At 39.3% G+C, this 20716-nt stretch overlaps 2 protein-coding genes across 2 annotated transcripts in view; both read right to left on the minus strand.

The window, feature by feature from the left end:
* The window catches only part of CRYBG1 (crystallin beta-gamma domain containing 1), a 121010-nt gene that overhangs the window by 51399 nt on the left and 48895 nt on the right, over window positions 1–20716 (minus strand). The gene's annotated exons all lie outside the window — the stretch shown is intronic.
* On the minus strand, window positions 726–18793 carry LOC148132932 (uncharacterized). The gene is made up of 2 exons (XM_087954883.1): window positions 17911–18793; window positions 726–871 (listed from the first exon to the last, which is right to left on the minus strand). Exons 1-2 carry the CDS (start codon window positions 18791–18793, stop codon window positions 726–728), a joined length of 1029 nt encoding a protein of 342 aa, XP_087811009.1.

Below are 20716 nucleotides of genomic sequence, written 5' to 3' on the forward strand. Positions count from 1 at the left end.
AGCGACATCAGTAATGCAGAAAAAACAAGCAAAATGTTCTTTGTGAGATGGTAAATCCTGAAACTCATTTGCCAGGATATTCAGTGTTACACTGTATTAACAACGTAAAAATGTGAATACCATATGTAATAGTTCGAATCCAGTATTCACCAAAGTTCTCCACTTATAATATACCTGATTTCACCAATGCATAGCAGGTGCACACCAATGTATCTGGAAAACTTATGATCTGCTGAGGTTTTGCTCTAACAACTTCATCACTGGCTCTAAGATTTCTGTGATTTTTTAAAAAAATATGCCAGATCACGCTTGCACATTTCTCTTTATCCTCTGAGTCTGTCTACCCAAATCACTCGGTGAAACTATAATGAGGATCTACACCTTTCCTACCAAAGATTAGCTCAAAATGTGAAAAGTTTGGCTTTCCTGAAGTACTATATGTTAGGTAAACAGAAATGATTGTAACTTTGCATCCTAGTTTTTGGGTTTTCTAACTGAGGTGAAAGAACAGTTAAGTCTTTATTTTGCTTTTTAAAGTTCCATTTCTTCTTTTTCTTAAGCCATTAGTTTGTAGACAATATGCTGTGGTTTTTAATTGAATGATGCCACCACATTTTCAACAAGTTACTTCAACAATCTGAAATAACTGCACATCAAAAATCAAGCTGTGCAAATGCTCCCCACGAGAACATTCCCAGGTGCAAAAATTACTATTATGGCCATTACTAATTCAGAAGATTTTGATAGCAACGAGAGCAATCATGAACCTGGGACTGATCTGGTTGGTAATCATCTAGAGCAGTTGCTCCCACAGTCAGCTGATGAGAACCAAGAGCTGAAGTGCCTGCCCAGCCCTCAGGCACACCATACTCTGCAGCAAACAAAGCAAAGGTTCTCTATGTTCAGTACTTGCCTAGGAAAGCCATTCCCAGCCCTGACTGGCCCCTGATGTACTTAAAGATTATTGTTACTCAACAAGACGTATTGGGAACAATTGCCTTCTCTGGACGTTGCACCTGAAGTCTTCAAACTCTTGCTTTCCAATTGGTTGATCTGATTGGACAACCTACCTGCAATGCTTATAGCTTTGGATCGTGACTGAATAATGTTCCCCCTTGCTGCTTTGGGCTCTTGCTATGTGGAACTTGTTGCAGGCAAGCTCAGGCATAACTGAAATATGTGTGCTTTTGCATACAAGTTCTGCTGCCATTGTCTATACTTGCTTTAACCAGAAGTAAAGTCTGGTAAAGCAAAGTAGTTCCTGTGATTGGCCTGTATAGCTGCTTCCTCTGGATATCTAGTGAAATCTAGTGAAAAGCCAACTCTTTTCCTTTTATGCCAATCAGTGAATTTTGTGAACCAATTCATTATATTCATTTTTTCAGCTATCTTGTGTTTTTTACTCACCAAATGGGTTAGGATTGGAGTACAGTTATCTTGGTAAATGTAGGTACCCAATCCATAATCAAGGATTTGGAATCGATTTTACATCCGTGGCATGTAAAAAATGTTGGACATGATATTTTAGCAGGCAAAAGGGAGTAAAAAAAAAAGGAAAAAGATTTAAGTGAAGATACATCTTATTACTTTTCTAATTAACTTTGGGGAGATGCCAATAATATTCCCCCTCTACTCTATAGATTCCATTGTTTGAACAAGTTTTATTCAGTCTCCAATATTTTCTTTTTAAGGGAGGTGTTGAGGAGATAGTTATTGTATGCATCAGGGAGCCCTGGAGGAAGCAGATTACTTGAACCCTTTGTAGCAATGTTTCAGGCCAATGGGACTGAAAGCCAATGACTATTATTGTGTATGGCCTCTAGTGGAATAGTGATAGTACATCCATCATTGCTCTTCTTGACCTCTCAACCACTGATGATATCTTTCTAGAACAATTCAGGGGTTGGGAGTTGTCACAATTTTGTATCGGTGTTGGTTTCTTTCAAGGTAGAATTCCCAAGTAGGGTTGTTTGCTTGCAGACATGTCATTACCAGACTAGGTAACATATTCAGTACCAAGAGTTGTTTCAGTCAGAGTTGATAGGGATCCAACCCATACCCACTTTTCTACAGCACACTTGGTGCTCTCAACATTCCTATTTAATTTTAACACCGGGTGAAATCATTCAATGGCATCATCAGTATACTGATGGTTCCCAGTTGTGCATCTCTGGCCAATGTTGTTGTTGTGGACATTCTGTCCTGGTGGCTGTGGGGTTCTGCAATGGGAAGAACAGGCTTATTCCTTTGTTTTTCAAGTTGCAGTGGCTCCCAATAAGGCTCTGATTGCAATTCAAAGTGCTGTTTGTCATAGTAAAGCCCTCCATGGCCTGAATCTGGGTTATTTAAGACAGGGGTCCCCAACCGCCGGTCCACGGACCGGTACCGGGCCGCGGAACAAGCCTTACCGGGCGCTGGTTGCTGGGCGCCGCCATCTTTTTGGTAAAAAGCAATTTTTCATCAAAAAGATGGCGGCGCCTAGCGTTGGTGAGCTTTTCCGGTAGAAAGCCATTTCTACCCGAAAAAGCTCACTGAAGCGCTGCGCCGCCATTTTGATGAAAATCACTTCCGTGACGCCACCGGAAGTGATTTTTCGTCAAAAAAAGATGGCGGCGCCCAGCTGACGCCGGAACCGGGCCGCGGCGTCGAAAAGGTTGGGGATCCCTGATTTAAGAGACTACTTTTCTCCAGTTCTCTCTACCTGCCCCATCAGGTCTGGCAGGAGGGGTATATTTCAGGTTCACCTCCTAAAGCATGTCATTAAGTGGGACTCAGGAAGCCTGCCTTTTGTGTCACTGCACTTGCCCTCTTAGAACATCATTACACCCCAACAGGACTGGCCCCACTCCTGTTAGTTTTCAAAGGGTCTTAAAACGAGGCTGCTCTTTCAGGCATGGAGGTCAGCTGAGCCTGTCAGGTATTATTTATTATTGTTTGTTTATCTTTGGTTAACTTTATTTGCTTTTGTTAGGTTCATATCTTTACTTTTTGTTAAACTGATGTTTTTAGATGAGTTAAATCAGCTGACCAGTAATGTGTCAACTGTGCTCAATCCCCCATGCCCCACCATCAATAAAACAAATAAATAGGTTGACTTATAGCTGGTAACAGTTTATGGCTACTTTTCCTAACCATCTCACCCATAGGACAAAACTGACAAAAAGCACTCATCCCTTAACTGACACCTAGTAATAAAAATGCCCAATCTAACTGGATCCTTTCAAAGCTCACATTTGGAACTGCAGTACAATTTTCTATAAAGGAATTATTTTCCCAAAATACTTGCCCCTAGTTTCATTCTTTTTCTCTCTATTTCTATTTCAATGTATTTCAGAGAGTTTTCAGTCTATAATTTCTATTTTTGTTTGATGGGAACAAGACGGGAGGTCCCATACAATGAAGGGTAAAAAACATTTTTTCGTAATATGCACCTCATATCATTTTAATTTCTCCACTCCTCTGACAATCTGGCCACCAGATATTTTAAAGTAACTGCAGCATCCTTTTTACAATAACTTTGTCAATTAGGTTCACCTTTATTAGGAATAATAAAGTATCCATATTACTGCAAACAAACTTTTACTAATTCTCTTAAGGGTTCCCTAATTTTTTCTTGAATGATGAGAAATCCACAATATCCCTTTTTTCAACGTAGGCAACACAATTTTTGTCATTTTCAATTTGTTTTCATAGGACTTACTCCACAATGTCCAGCCTTCTTTTCCATAAAAGGAAGAACTTCTACCAATTTTCTTCTTTACCTACTGTTTTACCTTTTCTTTTTTGGGGGGTAGGATTACTTGAGAAGGGGAATGACAACATGTCTACGCAGCTGGTGCAAATTATATAATTGCCATTTCTGCTTTGATGAACATGTTATTTTTATATCAATGTGAATCTTTATAGATGTCTGTGATCTAGACTAAATTCATTAGAGTTGTCGATTTGTTGCCAGCTCAATTGTCTTGTTTCCTTCAGACAATGGAAATATTTATTTTCCTTTATTAAGGACTTTTAATAAGGCAAGCAAGAGACACAGTTGGTCAGTACTTAGGAATTTGGGTTCTATTTTCCAGGAGATAACCAAAAGGACAGACAAAAGATTGCAGTGCGGGGGTTGGTGGGATTTGACAATGATTTGAGATCATGACCTACTACTTTATTATTTAAAACTGGAAGTCAAATGCCCATAAATCTTGATGATATTTTAAAGTAAACTTGGTGGTATGTATCTGCATGGATAATAAATCTGAGATGTTTCTGTGAAGGAGAACTGTAGAAACCATCAGCTACCTTCTCCCATTCAAAATCTGAGAACAGAACACTGTATCTGCTGCTTGATGCTAAGGAGCTGAGTTGTAGATGAAGCAAGAATTTCTGCCAATGGTAAAACAGCCCACCCACATTTTTGAATTGCTTCAGGACTGCAAATGGAAATAGCACATTCTTGGCTGAACTAAACTAGCTTAGCTGCCAGATAGATAATGATGTAACAAGATTGTCCGTACATGACTCGGGACTAATACAAAGTATTTCTATGTACAACTGTATGTGTATGTATGTATGTATGTATGTATGTATGTACGTGAAAATATATTGTACCCTGTGTACTTTTATTTCTTCTTTTACCTTTCTTATAACTTTGGGTATTCTTTGGGGGGGGGGGGTATTGAGTTAATTAAAAATGGGAGACATTTATATGGAAATGTGTATATTAAAACATTGGCAATAAATATGGAAATGTATCAAATTTCTTTTAATCGCTTCTTGGAGGACTTTCTTGGATTAAAACACATTTCAGCAAAAGCAAAAAAATTGATACCGGTAACACTGAAATTAAATGGGAAACGCAATGGGTATCATACTTTTCTTCAAAAATCATTTTTGTAAATTTAAGGAAAATAGGAATACCAAATTTGTATTGCAAAAATCTAGACAACCACTAGTTAACAGCAAAAAATTATAATATATTTTCCTTGCAACTACTGATCATCTAGATTTGTGCAGTCCAGATCTAGTAGCATTAAATAAAATCTAGAGACATTCCCACATTCTTTTATTTTTGGGAGACTATTGACCAATCAGATTTACTTGTTACAAAAAGCAAAAGAAAAGTGACACTTTATTTCTAAATCAAAAGTATTCTGGTACGCTCTATAGTTTGTTGCTCTCTGTAACAAAAGGTTGCCTTATTTTCCTCAGAATAGTTTACTTCTAAGTAAGACTGTTAATATTATTAGTTTTCTTTATTCCACCTTTATTTATATAACTCAGGGCAGTGAATATACCTGTCTCCTATTTTCCTTACAACAAGGGTTTATTTGTTGTTAAGTGCAGTAAGGAAACAAGATGAAGGTTGTGTTCATGAAAAAGGCTAAAAGATAAAGAATATCAACCAAACAGGTAAGGCATTCCTGTTCTAATTTTGCCATACCTAACAGCAAATACTTTGCAAACCATATTCTTCATCCCAATCTGTCAGCTGCAATCTTTTTTCCCCCTTTAATTAAAGAAACACTACAGTCTTTATTCTGAAACATGCCTAGAACGATTTAATTTAGACAATAAATCTCAGATTAGAACAAAAATGTTAAGAATACTGCCTTACCATTGTGATGTTAGAGCTCTTTTCCACTTTTTGGAAAACAGGCAAGGATATAAGAGGTGAAGTCATGTGTACATTAATGTAATACACCTACTACCTCTGTCCCTCCCACTCTTACGTTAACTTTTTGATTTTATGCTTAGGGCATCTCATAAAGTAAAGCATAATTCAAAATAGTATGTTTCCTTAGTAGTCAGGCAATGGCATCCACTTAAGTTGAAAAATAGGTTAGTTTTTCTCTTAACTTCTGATGACTACAAATGTTTAGAAAGCTAACAGTTTTTGAAAAAGCAACAGAAACATGTTTTGAAGAATAAGAAAAAAAACATGTAAAAGATGCCAAGTAACTAATGATCAGTTACTGTTAGGATTCCAAATCTATAAACAAATATATGAATAATATAAATATGTGGGCAGCTTAATCATACTTTTTCAAAATTTACTAGTATAAAAAAATTCATTTTCATTTCTCCTAAACTATATTACTCGGAGGGGCATATAATATTTGAAAGATTACATTAAATGTTTAATACTATTATAATATTTAAATAAATTTAAATGAACTAAATAAATAATAAATGTTAATACTGAGTGCAGCAGATATCAGTGTCCCTGCATAATTTTATTCACGTTTCCATGAAAATAATAGCTGCAAGTAAATATCCAAGTGCATAGGTTTGTCAACTTATGTCTGCTAGCTAGCATTATAAAAGCACACAAATCATAGTAATTCTATGTAGCATTTATGGAAGACCAAACAATCTTTTTTTCTGAAAATTTCAGTAAAGCCCTATTTTTTTTTAAAAAAACAGTTCATCAGAAAACTATTGGGAATGGACTCAGTGTTGCTATTGGTAATTATTGGTCTTGTATATCTGGTGTTGCAATGTTACATTATCTTCAATCTCTATAATTAAAAAGATCATGTTAATCTTCTCGAAATGAGATGAAGAAATATGGTGGTTTCATTATTGTTTTTGAAAAGTAACTCCATCTTACTAGAAATGAGAAAGCTTATGATGAAGCTACTTGATATGATCTTGTTATCTTCCATAATATCTAAAATAAAAATAATCTTCCAAATACCATGCAGTTTTGATGGCAGCAATAAAGATGTTTTCATCAACTGTGTCAAGTCTACAGCTGTAGTTTAACTTGATAGCAATCTGCTGTCCATGTGCTAATTAAGTGCAGATAGGTTGGGCCAGATAGTGCCATATGCTGAGACCATAATATCTACCAAACACAAGCACAGGAGTGACTGCAATGTTAAATCATACTGATCAGACTGCATTCCATGACTATGATTTTTTATTTTATAGGTAAATAACCCTAACCCTAACAACCAAGAGACAATGATGTACAGCCAAAAATATAACTGTGCTTAGGAAAGACTATAATAATAAATGTAATTAAATAAGTGACATATATAGAAATTAAAACACACCTATAAAGCATTAATATAGTACTAACTCAATCCTTTAATATATTGTTAAATTTAAACTACAGAGGCCATCTGTTGTTCCATGTTCTCACTGTTGATACAATATATCATTTCAGTACAATTATATTTATATGATATACAGGTAGTCCTTGACTTACAACAGTTCATTTACTGACCATTCAAAGTTACAACAGCACTGAAAAATGTGATTAATGGCCATTTTTCACAATCTTAGCTTTTTTCTAATAACAAACATTTGATTAATTAAGATCTTTACCTTTCTCTTTTTTAAATTATATTTGGAAATGTATTATGTTTGAATCAAGTTCTTTGTGCTGTCCAGCCAGTGTATGGGAATTGGATAGTTAATTAGCAATTGTGAGCTGTCCCCTTAAGGGAATGCATCATGGTAAATGTAGTTAACATATCCTGGGAAATGTAGTCCATGTCACGTGACCACATCTATAATCCTGATTGGTCACTAAATTGACCCTCGATGGGTTGGAGGAGGTTTCCTCACTCTTGCCTGAACTCACAGACTTGTGGTAACTGTTCTACTTCTATTGCTATGAGATGGGAGAAAAGGGATAGGAGATAACCATCTTTTTACTTACAAGACAGATATGCAAAGGATTGGTCATTAAAGAAGAACTTCATCACAAATGTACAGAATACAGAACATTCTTAATTTTTAAATCCCCAATGTTTTTAGTATATATGTTTTTTTCAACAAGCAGTGCCTGATTTGTCTCCTTAAAGAAAAAAAATCTTGTTCCCTTGCTGCTATTAGAAAGAATGTATTTGTAAATGTATCACCAATATTGATAACAAACAAGGAACCATAGACTGTCGATAGTAGAATTGTTAGGTTTTTTAAAAAATCATTTTCTTTTTTTCTATTTTTTTTCTTTCTTCTTCTGTTTTTTGTGTTTGTTTGATGTTTTGGTTTTGTAATCAATAAAGTTTGTTTTTTTAAAAAAAGAAAGAAAAGTTTTATTTCTTGTTCTATGAAGAACTAAGAGGACTGTGTAAGAAATTTATATGGTTTACACTTTAAGGAGACAGGATAGAAAAAGCAAGGGAAAAGATTGGATACATGAAGGCTCAGCTGTTAGTGAATCCTCATTCTAAAATAGTTGTACATGCATTGTTTACATTAAGCTAAGTGTAATATGTTACAATTAATATGTATTAACTTCTTTGCTTTCGTGCATAAACACATTACACTACAGTTTCTGAAAGACTATCCCCTATTTATCTATTCTGGCTGGGAGAAGTTATCTAATTATTTTTTTCAGGAGTAAAAAAAAAAGTATTTCTCCCATTTACAATGCAAATTATGCAGAATTCAGTTGAATTAAGGTGAATAATTAATTAAATTAAATCTCTCTTGAAGACATATATTTTAGAAAGAGATTTTTCCTAAGGCCTATATTGTAATTTATTAGAAATTTACTCTTGCCAAGAATCACAGTGTCAGCCTTACCAGTTAATTGCCTCTTTCAGTGCAATCTTGACATTATCAGGACTGGATTTACAACATTCAGAACTTGTAATGCCACTGTAAAATATTGAATTTACAAGGATTTTCTGCTAAGAAAATGACTTCTCAGTCTTAATCTACAAATGCTGTATGTAAACTAATTTATGGAGATATTTTTCTGCAGTTTTTAAAGCACCACACACACAGTGTAAGAAGAGAGGGAAAGGTTTTTGTAGATGACCTGGGCTCAGAAAGAAAGATTCAATATTCCTCCTTCAACCCTCAGTAGATATGAAATATTTAATCAAGATTGCCTCTATCCCAACCTCTACAACAACTTCAATTAAAAGAGAAATTGCATACTCTATATTTTATGCATTTTGCAGTTTACACTGCATGTCAATTCTGAAAATCTCATCCAAGTTTAACTTTAGATTGTTATTACCTTATTCCCAAATAGATTTAAAACAGGAAATTCTCTGACAGGAAACTATAAACTGAATTTAAATATCAGTACAAAAATTGGTTGCCATACTGTATGTAGTAAAGGAGTAGCTAGCATCTGAGGAATTTCAATATATAACTTGCTTGTTTTCAGATCTAATTAAAAGTCATTCTAGTTTTATAATATATAATCATATTGCCAAACTATTAAAATATGCTGATTGTCAAGCCCGAAATTGACATAAGTGTAGCCATTTTAGTTTGTCTAAGTATATATTCTTTTTCTTACTTTCTCTGTGGCAGTCATGGGGGGAAGGGTTTCAGGTTTGCCACACTCCTAAGTGGGGAGGAGTGGAGATAAAGAGCGTTGTTTTGGCTAGGTGATCTTCTCGTGGGAAACGAGCTGTCCTTGCTTGGGCCCCTGGAGGTGGAGATTTACCACATCAAGCAACGTTGAATTACTTCTATTGGAGAATGTGACTTTTGGGGGTTGTTTCTAACTTGTAATATTGTGGGGTAATTCCGGGTTGGATCAGAGCCAGAATTACCACGGACTTTGCCAATTTGATGCTTTCCTAAATAAAAGAAATTGTCTTGGAAGAGGGACTTTGTACTTTTCTTTTTAAATGGATTTCATCACTTGGAAACCTTACACTGATGCTTTAGCAGTTCTTCATGTTCAGCACTCCCCTCCCCTCAAAAGAATTGTGGGCTTTCTCTTACTAGAATGAATGAATGGAGAGTTTCTTTAGTTCTTTATATAAAGGGTCTACTAAATCTACATATGCCAAGGGGGGGGGGGGAGAAGAATCCACCCATCCATTCATCATCCATTCATCTTTTCCAAGAAATTATTTTCCAGTCCTGGCAGAGACTGACCAACTGACCAATGGTGAATGATTCTGGGAGCTGTTATGCCATAATATCTGGAATATCACATCCTCGCCCCTGAAATTTGACAGGGATTCAAATATTAATGCTCAATTTGGTAGGTATGTCTGTATGGATATACTTTCTATATATGTAAATAAATTTTACATCACATGCATTCCCTCAATCTCCAGTGAACTGCTTTTATATCTAATTATATAAATATTTATTTATACAAGTTTTTACTAAGATGAAATAGAATGAACATGTGAAACAATGTTTGTTGTCTGTTTTTATTATTGTAAAGGAATTTAGAGATGACCCAGAGGAAAGTATGAAATAACCACTAAGGGGAGATTTGCAGAAAATATTACATAGTGCAGAGACTAAAATAAGAGTAAGAAAGAAATTCATTCTACTTTGATTTTGTTGACAGGCTTTCATCATTTTGATATTATAACCTACAACAATAAAGTAGCATTCCTGGAATCCCTGCAGTGTTTGTTTTTGATCTAAACTACCTTGAAGAGCTGACAATTATTTGCCACTTTTCAACATAACATTTTAGAATGTCACAGGTTACACCATTCAGTCATCAACTGATACAACATGAAAGAGAAATAGCAGCATGAAACAATGAATCTGACTAAGGCTTCACATGGCATTATTATAGTAACCATTCAATATGAAGAAATTCCTGAGCATATTTTAAAGTACTGTAAAAACTTTGAGAGTGACTAACAATAACAAATTAGGCATTATGGAAGATTTTCCAAGAAGATATGCTAGATAAGTTGCAACAGTCAAGAAAGCTCCTTCGTTACCACCTGTTAATCTCAGATGTGAAGATTATCCACTATTTTAGGTTAGCAACATTAACAAAAACCCTGAAGCCAGTGGTGGTATTCTACCTGTTCAGCGGAACAGGTAGTTCTGAGGATCATCTGTGAGCGAACTGGTTTGCTCCAATGATCGGCTGCTGGGCCCTACCACCTGTCCCGGCTCTATACTGACCTTTATTTCCAGCTTTTCAACCTCAGCTTTCAGCAAGGCATTCGACAAAGTAGACCACAACCTACTTCATGGTAAGCTAGAAAAACGTGAAATAGATAGCACAAACCGTACTCAACGAGTAGTCCTTAATGGGTCTAAGTCTACATGGAGGGAAGTAAGCAGTGGGGTGCCACAAGGTTCCATCTTAGGCCCAGTACTCTTCAATATCTTCATTAACAACTTAGATGAGGGAATAGAAGGGGAACTTACCAAATTTGCAGGTGATACTAAACTGGCAGGAATAGCTAACACCCAAGAAGATAGGCTCAAGATCCAGATGGATCTTGACAGATTAGAACACTCGGCCACATGAAACAAAATGAAATTCAATGTAGAGAAAAGTAAAGTCCTACACTTTGGCAAGAAAAACCAAACATACACATATAGACTGAGTGAAACCAGGCTCAATAGCAGTAACTGTGAGAGGGATCTTGGAGTCTTAGTGGACAACCAGCTAAATATGAGCCAGCAGTGTGCAGCAGCCGCCAAAAAAGTGAATGCAATCCTAAATTGCATTAACAGAGGGATACAATTGAGATCAAGTGAGGTACTAATACTTCTCTATAAAACCTTAGTACGACCACACCTGGAGTACTGCAACCAGTTTTGGTCACCACATTAAAAAATAGATGTTGAGATTCTAGAAAAAGTACAGAGAAGAGCAACCAGGATGATTAGGGGACTGGAGACTAAAACTTTTGAAGAATGGTTACAGGAACTGGGCTTGGCTAGTCTAGTGAAGAGAAGGACCAGGGGAGACATGATAGCAGTCTTCTAATATTTGAGGGGCTGCCACAGAGAGGAAGGGGTCAAGCTATTTTCTAAAGCACCTGTAGGCCAGACAGGAACGATGGATGGAAACTGAACAAGGACAGTGAGAACAATCAATCAATGGAAGAGCTTGCCCTCAGAAGTTGTGGGAGCATCATCACTTGAGACTTTCAAGAAGAGATTGACTGCCATTTGTCAGAAATGGTGCAGGGTCTCCCGCTTGGGCGGGGGGTTGGACTAGATGACCTACAAGGTCTCTTCCAACTCTGATTATCTGTTATTTTATCAGCTGGTTCGCACGGCACAGCTGATTGCCCTGCATCAGCTGTTTTACACACAGGGCTTGCAGCAGAAGGTGAGTTGGAACCGTAGGAAAAATCTTTGAAACCCACCACTGCCTGAAGCCAAATTAATGGAAAAATACAGCAACAAAGCATTTAATAAGGTTTTAATAAGGGACTAATATAATACAAACCCAAAATCTTCTGAATTTTTTTCCCTTTTCCCCAGCTGTTTCTGCTGGAAAGCATGTTGGTAACAATGAAAATACAACTTTTTTTTTCATCTAATGTTCTTAATGTATGGGTTTGGACACATTCAGCTTTGCCTTTCAAACTGAGGACTTTTATTACAGAAAATTATTTCAATTTTTAATAAGTTTTGCTATGTGGTTATCTGACCAATCATTACTTACAGTTTTTCCAAATAACATATTTGTCTGGATTATTCAGCGTCATTATGGTATCCAATTTTAAATGTAAGTAAATTATTTTTAATTAGTCTTAGATGGAATGCCTATGCATAGCGATAGATAGATAGATAGATAGATAGATAGATAGATAGATAGATAGATAGATAGATAGATAGATAAAGATAGATGGATGGATTGATAGGCAGACAGACAAAGATGGGTGGATGGACAGACTCCTTTCCAGTTACCCATCCTACACAATTTGACGAGAGACATGTTATGTGTACCATCGGCCAAGGAGTGTCGGCTGGTGAGTCCTTGAGCAATCTTTTCTGCCATGATATCCATCTTCTGGAATACCACCCCTTCTGAGATTAGGCTGGCCCCTACTCTGCTGACCTTTCATTTATTTTAGGATTGTATGCATGTTTTACTTATTTTAAAATTGTGCACTCTATTTTTCTAAGGGACATTTACAGTTTATTATTACTTGGAGCAAATCCTTTATAAATAAATATATAAAACTGAGAGAAAATGAAGCAATTCTTTGTTATTATTTGTTTGTAACATAAAATACAAAAAATATAAAAACAAATAGGAAAAATAGGAGGAGGGAAAAGGAAGAATGCAGAAAAGAAGGGAAAAAGAAAGAAAAGGCATTGATTTCTGACTCCCTTTTGTGCAGTATAATAAGATAATAACATCCAACCTCAACTTTTTACTTTTACATAGTAGTATGGAATAGCCATTTCTATATCAACAAATCTATCTAATTGGTAAAACCCAAAATCAAAGTTTCATTTTTTTCCACCTCAAGTAGAAAGTCCAGAAGCGGTTTCCACGTAGAAACAAACATACTTATGTTTTTTTTCTTTTATCAAAGCAGTCAATTTAGCCATCTCTGCTAACTCCGTTAACTTTTGCAGCCATTTTTCCATTTTCGGGATCAAAGTATCCTTCCATTTTTGTGCATTAAGTGATCTTGCTGCCATCAACATATATAACATCAAAGTTCCAAAAAATAATAATATTCAAGTCTTTTTCCATTAAACCCGAAAGAAAAGTTTCTAGTTTTATCTTTTTATTTACTATAGGTCAATCAGTCTGGCTTCATCATAATTTCTTTTGTGAAAAAAGCTTCCTGAGGGGACCCATAGAGGCACCGTCACAGAAAGCAAGTGAAGCACTTCTGAAGGACCCATTCTTGATGAGAAGCTTATTTAAGTCTAATTATCTTTGACTCACTTGTAAAACTTTTTAGAAAAAATTATTTGTTACACGAATATAAATGACTGTAATGAATCAAACCTAGTAGAACTTGAGCCTTTGACCACATATTAGAACTTTGTCAGTCACCTATAAAATACAGATATTAAAACCAGTGTTCCAATTATTTATAATTATCTTTCTATAGATTTTAAAAAACAAATCTAGCTTTATTATAGCAACTCTCCTGTGAAATGAAGCAGATCTACAAATGTTTTCATTATGCCATTGGTATCTCATACTGGCCTTACTCCCCATACTCACAACAATTATGGTTATCTTGTTCTTAAAGCTCTTGCTTGGATTTACTAATTCTCTAAAATTATATTATTTTATTGTTGTAATATAATCATGGTCTAGATATTGTAAATTGACGTCTTTACATAAGAGCATTGTTTATCAGCATAAGCGCACAAACGTGCCTGTCCTATTGTTTCTCTTATTCTTCTTTTATTTTTCTTATATGTACCCATTTCATGTATTCACAACTATGCATACACTTATACTTATTATCTTGTAAACAATTGGCAAATCAAATAAATAAATAAATAAAATAAATTGTAAATAATGAATGCATGGTTCTATTAAATGAAACAGGGCAACTTGATTATATTAACTGCTTTCCAGTTCATTTACATGTCTATATCAAAATAATGATTATACGTTCAAAGGAGGGATAGTTCAACAGATGTTGTTGATCTACATTTTTTAGCATTCCTTATTAGAGAGCTTGCTGGTTGAGAGTTGCATCAATATCTTGGAATTTAGCAATAGGTGGAGGATCACAGGTTCCTCAATCTTACTTTAAAATCTGGAATAATTTTGGATTTAGTCTTGATATAGGGCGTTGGTACTTACCTGATACGCCCGTTCTCTGTGAGCTGTGAAGAGCATCCAGAAGTGGGAGGTGCTTCAGTCTCTTCTGGAAAGGCTGGGCTTAAAACTCCGGGACGCTCCTCCCCCTCCACGGGACACCTCCCCAGCGTCCCCCAGTTTTGCGAAGACTGAGTGCCAAAGTTCGGAACTCATCACCTAATCTGGATCCCTGACTGGAATGGAACCCCACCAGACGGAAAGAAATGGGTGGGGCTGGATGCTCTTCACAGCTCACAGAGAATGGGCGTATCAGGTAAGTACCAACGCCCTTTCTCCCATGAGCTGTTCAGAGCATCCAGAAGTGGGACATACCAAAGCTTGGCCTGTCCTAAGGGAGGGACTCCATCTGGATTGAAATCCACTCCTAAACTCTGTGGACCCTCTGCAGGACTCTTCTGCCAAATGAAGCATCCGCTGAGGCATAAACATCAATTTTATAATTTCTGACAAAGGACAATGGTGAAGCCCAAGTTGCCGCTCTGCAAATTTCGTCTATGGAAGCCCTTGTGGCCCATGCTGCTGATGTTGCAGCACTCCTTGTTGAGTGGGCTGTAATGCCCTTAGGAACTGAAATGGACTGGCATTCATAACTTTTAGCTATGGTGGCTCTCAACCATCTACCAATGGTCATCGAAAGTGGATGGGTTGGAGGATAGGAATAGAGCCTCAGACTTTCGAAATGCCGCCATGTGGTCTAGATAGATGCTTAACGCCCTTCAAACATCAAGTCGATGCCATTGATGCTCCAGTCTATGAGATTGTTTCGGACAAAAATTTGGAAGCACCAACTCCTGCGCTCTGTGGAAGGCTGAATTTACTTTAGGAGTGAACGATGGATCCAATCTGAGAACCACTCTGTCCGCATGAAACACTCACAGGTCCTTTCTCATTGACAATGCCGCCAGTTCGGAAATCCTCCTTGTTGACATGATTGCAATCAAGAAGACCACCTTATATGTCAGGAATTTGAGACTAACGGTTCTTAAAGGCTCGAATGGGCCAGTTGTAAGTGCGGTTAACACCTTGTTGAGGTCCCAGGTGGGATAGCGGTGAATTACAGGAGGTCGTAAGTTTGCAGCACCCTTAAGAAAGCTGCAGACATGTGGATGGTGTGCTATGGAGTGAAGGTCACTCCAGGATATCACCGAGGCTAAAGCTGCCACCTGTCTGCGTAAAGTATTTGGAGATAGGCCCTCCTGTAAAAAGTCCAATAATTGTCCTATTGATGGGGCAGTTGGGTCGATCTCAGACCCCCGGCACCAGCAACAGAAAGCGGACCACGTGGCCTCGTATATATGATTTGTTGAGGACCGTCTGGATGCTTGAATGGTGGCAATAGCATCCTCTGAAATCTGTTGGGCCCCTAAATGGCTTCGCTCAACCTCCATACGGCTAGACTGAGCCATTGTGGGTCCGGGTGAAGTATCAGCCCTTGGGAGAGGGAAACCTTCGATGGTGGAATTTTCCAAGGTTGTTCCCTTGACAGGTCCTGTAAACCAGCGAACCACGTTCGTCTGGGCCAGTAAGGGGCGACCAATATCAATTCCGCTCGTTCCTCCAATAACTTCTGGATCAACCTGGGTATTACCGGGAGTGGAGGAAACGCGTATAGAAGTCCAGGAGGCCACTGACATTGCAGGGCGTTGACGGCCTCCGCCCCTGAGTCAGGTACCTTGAAATATACCGGGGCAATTGGGTGTTGAGAGGAGAGGCAAATAGATCGATCACCGGTTGCCCAAACCTCCACACTGCTTCCTGGAAGACAGACGGGTGTAGGCGCCACTCTGCCTGATCTATCGTGCCTCTGCTGAGCCAGTCCGCTTGTGTGTTCAAGGCCCCTGCTATGTGTTCTGCCTTGAGCAAAAACAGATTGGCCTTGGCCCACTTGAACAACTTGGCCGTCTCCCGCATCAGAAGTTTGGAATGGGTACCCCCCTGTCTGTTTACGTGGGCCTTGGTTGTGATATTGTCTGTCAAGACCAGAACATGGCGTGATTGGAAAAGGGGCAGAAAACTGCGTAAGGCCAGGTGAACTGCTCACAGCTTCAACAAGTTGATGCTTTGTGATTGTTCGGAAATAGTCCAAATTCCCTGCGCAGTGTGGGATTGGAAGTGAGCTCCCCATCCTACCAGGCTGGCATCGGTTGTGATCATTGCCCTGTGAGTTTCCTTGAAAGGACACCCCTTGTTTATCGTTTTTTCCGACCACCAGTGGAGCGATTGGAGAACACTGTGCGGTACCTTTATCCGGATGTTGGAAGTGGCTCTTCTGGATTGCTGGAAAGGCAGCAGGAACCATTGTTGCTCTCTAGAATGGAATCGAGCCCAAGGCACAATGGAAATACAAGAAATCAGTTTCCCTAACAGTTGAGACAGCACTGCCAGGGAAACCCTCTTTAAGGCTCTGATCTCTCTGGCCAAAGACTGGATACTGTTTAACCTGTCCTGAGAGAGCAGGACCTTGCCCTCCACAGTATCTATCACTGCCCCTAAATGAACTAACCTAGTTGAGGGGATCAAATGGCTTTTATCCCAATTTATGGAAAAGCCGTGATCTTGAAGGGTCTCCAGAGTAATCTTGGTATCCAAATTTGCTTGGTGTCTGGAAGATGAATAAAATTAAAATATCATCCAGATAACATTGTAAACGAATAGATTTGACCCTGAGGGCGGCAGCCAAAGCCTCTAGGACCTTGGTAAAAGTCCTAGGGGCTGAAGCCAGACCGAATGGTAGGGCGATATATTCGTAGTGCCGATCACAATAGCAAAATCTAAGATATTTGTAGTGAGCAGGTCTAATTGGTATATGTAGATAAGCCTCTATGAGATCTATAGAGATCAGGACATCGTTTTCTCTGATGTTGAGCAGGATGGACTGGAGAGTAGTCATCTTGAATTTTCGATAAACCAACGATCTGTTCAGATGTTTGAGGTCCAGAATTGCTCTCCAGCCCCCTGAACTCTTTGGTATCACAAACAATAGAGAGTAACAGCCTTGACCCCGCTGTTCAAATGGGACCTCTCTAATGGCCTGAATATGTAGAAGGTGACTGATAGCCTCCTGCATCAACGCCCTCTTAATGGGATCCGTGGACCTAGGGCTTCTAATGGAAAAGTTCGGAGGAGGGGGAGGATTGAAACTCTAGCAACAAACCAAGCCTAACAGTGTCCCTGACCCATGCATCTGAGGTGCAGCTGTCCCATTGATCAGCAAACAATTTTAGCCACCCTCCAATGGGAACTGCTGTCAAGGACTCACTTGGGGCGATGAAAAAATCAACCTCTGGTACCTCTGGGATTTCTTCTGTTTTGGCCTCCCCGCTGACCTCTATCGGAAGATTCAGACCTATCCTGTCTAAAACTGGGCCGGCAGCCTGATGTTCTCTGAGATCTGGGAAGGTATGGGCCTTGATAGTAGGGCCGAAAGGAACCCCTTCGAAATGACTGGGGCGTTCTGTTTTCAGATCTCCGAAAAAGAGGGGGAAGCACTTTTTTCTTGTTTCTATTCTCTATAAGGAGGGGCTCCAAGACACTGCCAAATAATTTATCCCCCGATATTGGGGCTGATGCCAGCTTACATTTATGCTTGGTATCCGCCTGCCGATGTCTGAGCCATAGCAGTCTCCGTGCTGATACGTGAGATGATATGGCCCTAGACGAGAATTTGACTGCATTAAATGTGGCATCGGCGGATAATTCTGCTGCTGCAATTATCTTAGCTCTATCCTGGTGGGCTCTGACATTTGATGCCGGTAATATATCCCTCAAGTGGAAGAGCCATCGTAGGGAGGACCGTGTAAAAAAGGATGCAGCTGTAGCTGCCCTAATGGCCCAGGCATCAGAAACATGCACCCTACGGAGTGCCAATTCTGCTCTCTTTTCTTCCGGTCTCAGGGCTTCCTCGGCCTCATTGGGAAAGGTTGAAGAAGAGGCCAGTGCCACAATGGGCTTATCCACCTCTGGCGTTTTGAGAAAATTTGAAAACTCTGGTGCCAAATTATATCGTTTATCATACCCTGTTGGGGCTGGGTATGATGCTGCTGATGCCCATTGATTTTGTACTAATTCAGCAAACATACGAGGGACAGGAATAGTTTCCGCCTCATTAGCTGATTGTGAGAATATTAGATCCTCGGATTCGTCCTGAGACCCTGTTGACGATGGATGAGGGTTTGATGTGCCTAGTTTAGCGGTGTTCTTTGCCTTGAACAGTAAAGATTTAAAGAGGTGCGGGCGAAAAAGGCCAGAAAAGATAGGTTGGTCCGGAATGAGGCCTTCGTCGTCCGACATTCCTCGTTCTAGTAGATCAGCCTCTGACAACCCCAAGTCCATCTGATGGATCAACCCCACCTCCATGGGAACATCCTGATCCTCAAATTCCACCTCCTCCCGAAGACCCTGGGCTGGTATGTTAGGAATATTGGGGAATACCTGAGTTTGGTGTTGTCCCATATGCGCAAAGGATCAAGCAGACAGGGATCCCGCATCTGAAGTGGCCGAGAAGTGTCTGGTCCTGATGGATTGCTGAACTCCAGTCGCAATGCCCCTTTGAATTGCCATCTCCATCCATTGCCTCATTTCGATGGGAATAGACTCAGGTAATCCCTCCTCCTGTCTTAGGCCGGCAACCGGAGGGGTGAAGGTTGCCTCTGGGATTAGCCAGGCAGTGCTCATTGGAGGAGATGTGCCTATGGGAGGTTGCCCAGAAACAGCCTGCCTGGGCTGGGTAGATAAGTCCAAGGGCCCCAACAATGGACTTGGGTCCTGATCCAATTATTGTGTCATAGCCATCTTGTCTGCCTCCCTGGCTCGTTTCTGCAATTGCCTTTCCAAAGCTAGGTGCCATCTATGGGCATCCTTATCCACCACCTTAGAGGGCTTTTTGGGGCCCACTGGCTTATCTCAGGACTTATTTGTCTTGGAGCGGAAAGTGTTGTCACCTTCCATTGTGGATGACTGATTCTCTTGCCTCTGACTTTAATTTTTAATTTTTTTTAAAAAATATTATTATTATTATTATTATTATTATTATTATTATTATTATTATTATTATTATTGTTATTAATATTTGTACTTTGGGGTGATGCCTTCCCCTGTGGTTGAAAGTAGAACGCTCCTTCAGGAGTGTAAGTATATATATATATATATATATATACACACACACCCATATACATAGATATATGCCTATATCTATAAGTATAACTGTGTATATGGTAAACAGTATCTAAGGGTCCCCAACAAGGGAAACCCGCAAGCGCTCCAAGCAAGAAAAATTCTGGATCCCTGGGCCCCAACAAGGGAAACCAGGCATACAGGACCTGAGGTGGATCCTTTCCTGTCAAAAAAAAAACGTCCCGCTGTTTAAAATGGCAGTTGCGGCTTCACTCCAATGAAATGATCCAAAGGCAATTGCAAAGAAATTCCTGTTTAATGACTAGCCTGCTTATCCAATGTCAGCCAGACAAGGGAGAACTAAAGCCAGGGAGAACGAAGTGGGAAGGTACTGTCCTGGTCCCCCAAAAGGGAAACCAGCGGGGAATGGCGCCTGTGATATTTAGGCGTGAACTTGAGCCAGCCGTTGAAAAAGGTGGGAAGCCAGAATCTCCGCTGCTAATGCCTGAGCAGTCTAACAAGCCGCTGCTGCTGATGCTCTAACTTTTGAGATAAATGCTCCTGTCAGACGAAACGGCAAGGCGAAGTGAGCCGCGGCTGCGAGCACTCCACTACGATCGCAGAGAAGACGATCGGAAAGTTAGATAAGGTAATTGCCTGAGCCTCAGGCTGCCTGCAGAGTGGCAGGCTCTTTTAGTTACAAAGAAACTGTTTTTAAACTGATCGAGATAACCTAATAGAGGCACAAGCCTTGAAAACGCCAAATTAACTGGGGAAGATTTTTACAAGCCGAAATAACCCAAGAGCAAACCTGAATCAGAAAACCGTTCGAGTCAGGGAGTACATAACCTCTTACCATGAAGGCTGAGCTAAAACTGGGGGATGCTGGGGAGGTGTCCCGTGGAGGAGGAGGAGCGTCCCGGAGTTTTAAGTCCAGCCTTTCCAAAAGAGACTGAAGCACCTCCCACTTCTGGATGCTCTGAACAGTTCATGGGAGAATGACTTTTCCAGACTGAGTCAAGCTTTTGGAATTTCTTTAAAACCCTATTTTACGTGCCATTGCCAGTAAAGTTAGATAAAGAACCCCTATGGAAAGGGACG

The sequence above is a fragment of the Notechis scutatus genome, chromosome 1 (assembly GCF_049901735.1).
Source record: "Notechis scutatus isolate UNSWTSFEM ecotype Mainland chromosome 1, rNotScu1.2, whole genome shotgun sequence".
Taxonomy (NCBI): domain Eukaryota; kingdom Metazoa; phylum Chordata; class Lepidosauria; order Squamata; family Elapidae; genus Notechis; species Notechis scutatus.

Bases quoted from the DNA above. Each gene is read 5' to 3' on its own strand.
- LOC148132932 (XM_087954883.1), bottom strand. From the start codon at position 18,793: ATGTCGGACGACGAAGGCCTCATTCCGGACCAACCTATCTTTTCTGGC. The intron at 872-17,910 runs GCCCATACCTTC...TGTTTGCTGCAG, and splicing joins CTTTCGGCCCTACTATCAAG to AGTATGGTGTGCCTGAGGGC.